General features: G+C 33.9%; 1 protein-coding gene across 1 annotated transcript in view; it reads right to left on the reverse strand.

Moving 5' to 3' along the window:
* The window catches only part of LOC149801246 (E3 ubiquitin-protein ligase parkin-like), a 42,132-nt gene extending 37,414 nt beyond the window's left edge, over positions 1–4,718 (reverse strand). Inside the window, exon 1 of the mRNA XM_089955322.1 lies at positions 4,306–4,718. Within this exon, the coding sequence (XP_089811448.1) occupies positions 4,306–4,494 (189 nt within the window). The 5' untranslated portion in view covers positions 4,495–4,718. The remainder of the gene's footprint in view (positions 1–4,305) is intronic.
* Positions 4,719–5,205: the final 487 nt, after the last annotated feature.

Raw genomic sequence — 5,205 nt, forward strand, 5'->3', positions numbered from 1 at the left:
CTGACATGGGCATCATTTTTCAACACTGAACATCAGACATGCCTTATGGAAATTCCTGCGTGATATTACATAGTTCAGTCTGGTCAGCTTAGCTGGAGTACTTGCAGCACCGTATATATGGATTTCAATGAGACTGTTTTCCACCCAAAAAGCGTATGGACATTCGCCACAGATGCAGTATTGGATACTGAAGAAGCAAAAACATTCCATTTGTTGGATAACTGTCTGAAGAGATGCTTATTTGATGCAGTTACCAGCATCTCTCAACACTCTCTTCATAGGAGGTGAGTTTATATACTCCTAATGGTTGACATCTAAACCATGTTTGTACTGGGGTTAGGGTGTAAGATTAATACCACATGTTAACAGAAATGTAATGGGGATTGTACATGTTAGAAATAGTCTAATTTTATCTAAATGTCTATTCAGTAGCCAGTTGGACCAATGATCACCATACTGTTCACATTAATAGTAAAATAAAGTGGTTCCAGAAGGCTGCTGAAGAAAAAAATCTCATTGTTGCAGCCAATCAATAACAAGAATACCACACATCGGCTTATCTCGACCAATCAGATTCACAAAAAGTCATTTGTTGATGTGTTAACATGTCAAATATAATAAAATGCAAGTGCTGCAAACAAAAGGTACAAATTTAATGTCACAGTAACAAATATGGAAGATTATATTCTACTCCACCTCTAATAATATTTTCAATTTCTAACTTCATATAAAGACAAAAGTTGCATCTCATGGGACATAAATTTCACATGAGGTGTATATGCGAAAGGAACATCTGTAGCATACACAACAAATAACATTAACTTGTCATGCAAGCTAGGCTCATCAAAGGAATATCTGTGTTATAAGCTAAAATGGATATCAGTTTGCAGTAATCTCATTTACCCTTGGGTAAGACTGAATATTCTAGCCCATGGTCAAATTTGAGATTAGGTATCTCTGTCTGGAAAACAATAACCATCAAGGCATTATCACCACTTCCATCACAATGAAAATCCATCACCACCTGCTATTATCATCATCAACATCGAAATAATGAAAAAATTTCAGTCAGAAGGACCAACCATGTCAGGATTTCCTTCCAACCAGGTTATTGTTTTTTTCCTGTTAATATTTTTTTCAATTAGCTCTTCTTTTCCAACTATCTGAGGTATGGGCATTTAAAAAATTATCCCAGCCACACCCTTCTTTCCCACAAAGAAAATTAAATGGACTCAGTCCCTTACAAATACAGTGACCTAAGGGTGGCCTAAGTGGTTAAAACGTTCACTTCAGATGCAGGTTCGAACACTGACAGAGTCGTTCCAATTATGAAATTGGTAACCATTCCTCTTGCTGCTGCTGATGATGACAACATGCGTCCATGATGCGAGATGAAAAGAAAGATGGGCCACAGAGGATAGAAGGACACTGATGTACACCTTTCTGATGATGACAACAATGACCATACTGGAGAAAAGCAAACAGATTTTAACTATTATTTATTAAAAATTGAACTTAGTTTTTGTGAAACATAACCTAATAGTCACCTCAAACACTTAATCACCAATATTCTAAGACCAGTGTTCACATCTCAATAATATCCACAGTATCAAGTCTTTACAATGAACAGTGTAGAATGAGTTGGGTCACAATTAAAGCTCTTGAAAATAATATAGAACAAGGGATCAAGCTAGACCTGAATTTTAGGGAGAACTGACTTCTCCTTTTGGACAGAACAGGGAGAACTGGAAGCAAAGCAGGATACACAATACAGGGATAGCATTAAATTAGTTGTCACCAAACAAACTGGGGGAGCAAAGCAAGAAACGCAATATATATATACATGTGTGTTCTCTTATTTGAATTATACCTTCTACTTCCCAGCATGCATATTTGTATTTAACATTGGTTTTAAGCAATACTATATTTTCAACAAAAAGTTGAATGTATAATATAAACTCATTTTGTATGTGTATAAAAATTATAATATTCATATGCAGAGCATTTTGGACACATGACTTTAAAAGAGCACTGTAGAAACTATAAATTGTAATGAATTTTAACTGACTGGAGAAACTAGATTATGGTATTGTAAGTGCAAGATAGAAAAAATGCCTATTCAGCTACCCTTAATCAAGAAATTTGTTTTACTTTTTGAAAGTTCACTATAAAATGGCAGTTGAAAACATTTCTTAGCTTGTTTGAATTAATCCCTGTAAAATGTACATGACAGCAAAATGCTCATGTGTCTTCAGATCATACTGTTCATCCTCATTTCTTTGTGGCCAATAAAACATTGCCATAACTAATCATAGACAACACACTGAAGCATTAAAGCATATGAAGTAAAAAAAACCTTCTTTCCAAACAAATTGACTCAGTCAACACAAGTGCATCCATTTGTAAAATGAGAAGTTTTTTAATGTAATTGCCCACTTTCTTTGTAACCTTCGATACAAGTCTATTAATAGGATTGCAAATGTAAGGTATTATTATGTCGTTATGTGCTATGTTCTATCTAAATGTCAACTTAAAATACTGTTTTCATGTGAAACCAATACTAATCTAGTAGCTTTTAAATATATTCCTTTACATTTCATAACTTTGTGTTTTATGTACAATTCTTAAATATTCATGTGTATTGTTTTGCCTGTCTTAAATTTTGACAACCTGAGCAACAAAATATGAATTTGATTATTTTATAAGACCATGTTTTTATTCATACACAAGAAAATGAACAGAGTGCATAACTGTCAACCCCCTGAGGTGAAAACCTGAACGTCTGACCAATAAAAACTTTACAAAGACCAAACAAACCTCACACGAAAAAATGTATTTATACATTATATAAGATCAACAGTTTTAAAACAACAAATGCCATATACAAACTAATTTTACACACATTTACATAATTATTTACAGCTCTGAAACTTTATTTTATTCTTTTAATTTTGAATGTGCTATAACACACACATTATTATATGCAACACATGCACCCTTTTGCACTTTTCAGAATGTAATCTGTGCTTTTAATGTCTATGCAGCAGGTGTCAATGTTTATTTTACACTGTAAAAATGATGTTGGTGTGTCTGCATTCAGGGACATCATAGAATCTGTATTTTTTTCATCACTGGAAAAGACCTCTCAGTCTGCACTGTTGTTAAGCAGGGTAAGTAGTTGCTGAATAACTACTTCCAGATTTGGGAAGCAGATGCCACCAGTAATATTTCTTTGGCTGATAATGTTCAGCCAGTAGTTACAAAAGCTATTTTTCTGGCCATCATCTGTTAATAAAGGCACATATTCATCAGGCAACAAACCTCCAACTTATTTGTGTGGAGCAACTCAAAAACGAAAGTGTCATTACCAATGTATAAAAAAATAAACATGTGCAAGGTATTTTGAAAAACGAATTTTCAAAGTGTAATATTAACTTCTTCGGATTTATCATGGTCTCATTATTACATATTTATATTTTTCCCTCATAAACACTAAGCTACTATACCAGGAACTGTCAAAAAATTGAAATCTAAAAATAAAACAATCACCAAAGTAACAGTCCAGAAGTTTAAATGATTCAAGCTGGTGATCAGTTTTATTAAAATTGTGTATCCGGTTTTGAAAAAGTTATGAATTTGCTACATAGTGTACTGGTTTTGGGAGAGTTGTAATCTAGTGATTAAAGTAGTTGGACCAAACCTTAATTTTGTGTTAATCAGCAACACATAATATTGAGGTACATCAATTTAAGTACCATCAATGATTTTTACAGTGTACCTTTGTTGTTTGTTATTCAGCAAAACATAACATTGGTGTGCGTGAACTGATGTATCGGTGATGATTTTTGTCCAAAACTACCTACCCATATTTTTAAAACAGTGCAATAGGAAACATGCATATTTGGGGAAGGGCCTTAGGAACATGCACCCATGTTTAGATGGGCTGGAAGAAAATATTTTCCTATAAGAGCAACCCCCACCCCCAAGACTTTCTCATAAAATGTACTTTTGTGTTGATTTGTCTTCTTAAAATATGTATGCCTATGTGCCAGCTTGTCCTTTGCCCAAATAAATGTATGACCAGTGCGGTTCAAGATATCTGAATGAGGTAAGCAGGTCCATGCAATGAATATGATCATAGCAGTGATGGTGGGGGTGGGGTGGGTGGAGCCCAGATCAATAGGATTTATTTATATCTTGCACAATGGATTAAATTTTAAAAACCTTGAGAGGGAGACGACCCATCCCTTCCCCTCCCCGCTGATGCCCATGGTGATGACTGAAATAATAAACCGAAAGTAATACCTGCAACTGGGTATCATTGCCCAAGATTTTCCCAGCAAATATAATCTGTATTTGCTTGGAATCTATGCCTGATTTTAAAGACACCTTTTCCTTGACATCTTGCACTGTGTCTGTATGGGCAACCTCCAAATGATACGGTGCTCTGTTGCTGAATTTTACATTGACAACAACTGTTCTTTCAAGATTCATTTACATTCCAGTAGTAAACCATAAGCATGAAAGTCAGTGTAACCTTTTTGTTTGGTACGACTGATTCCATATATGTATAACCAGATTGCTACCGGTTAATTAAATATGGGTATGCATGTCATTCAACCCTTTAATTCATTTTCTTAATATTAAAAAAAATGAATTATCGTCGTTTCAAGACTAATCGTTCATCTCACACAGCCCTAAAGCGTCCTTGAACTTTTGAACTTTCCGCAAGGAGATGCAATTTTTTGTTTCAAGGATCTATCACAAATATCACTTAAAACACTCTTTAATAAGAAACTTCATGTAATATATTTATTTTATACTAAAGTAGTCAAAGATAAATAACGTCTACATCAGAAACTGATCTTAGCAATCAAATTAGTTGCAATAATAAAGTGAAGAAATGATTTATCCTATGAGAACTACTTTCTCTGATCTGGATCTTTAAAATGCATGAAGAAACCTATCTACAGAAAGAGGAATGTGACTGAGTAGCGCTTATTCGATTAAAAAAAGATTATGTAAAGGAGAATGCAGGAATATTATTGAAACAATCAAAGTTAAAACTACACCTATTAAAACATATTTAAGGGTAAGTCAAATCTGTATCTTAAACAATTTTAAAAGAATCTAAGTAAACACTCTCTTGGAGTTTTTCATAAAATATAACTTTCTTGAGAACTACTTTTTGTGTCGATTGTCGGA

Source organism: Sinohyriopsis cumingii, chromosome 4 (assembly GCF_028554795.1).
Source record: "Sinohyriopsis cumingii isolate HCF-2022 chromosome 4, ASM2855479v2, whole genome shotgun sequence".
Classification (NCBI taxonomy): Eukaryota; Metazoa; Mollusca; class Bivalvia; order Unionida; family Unionidae; genus Sinohyriopsis; species Sinohyriopsis cumingii.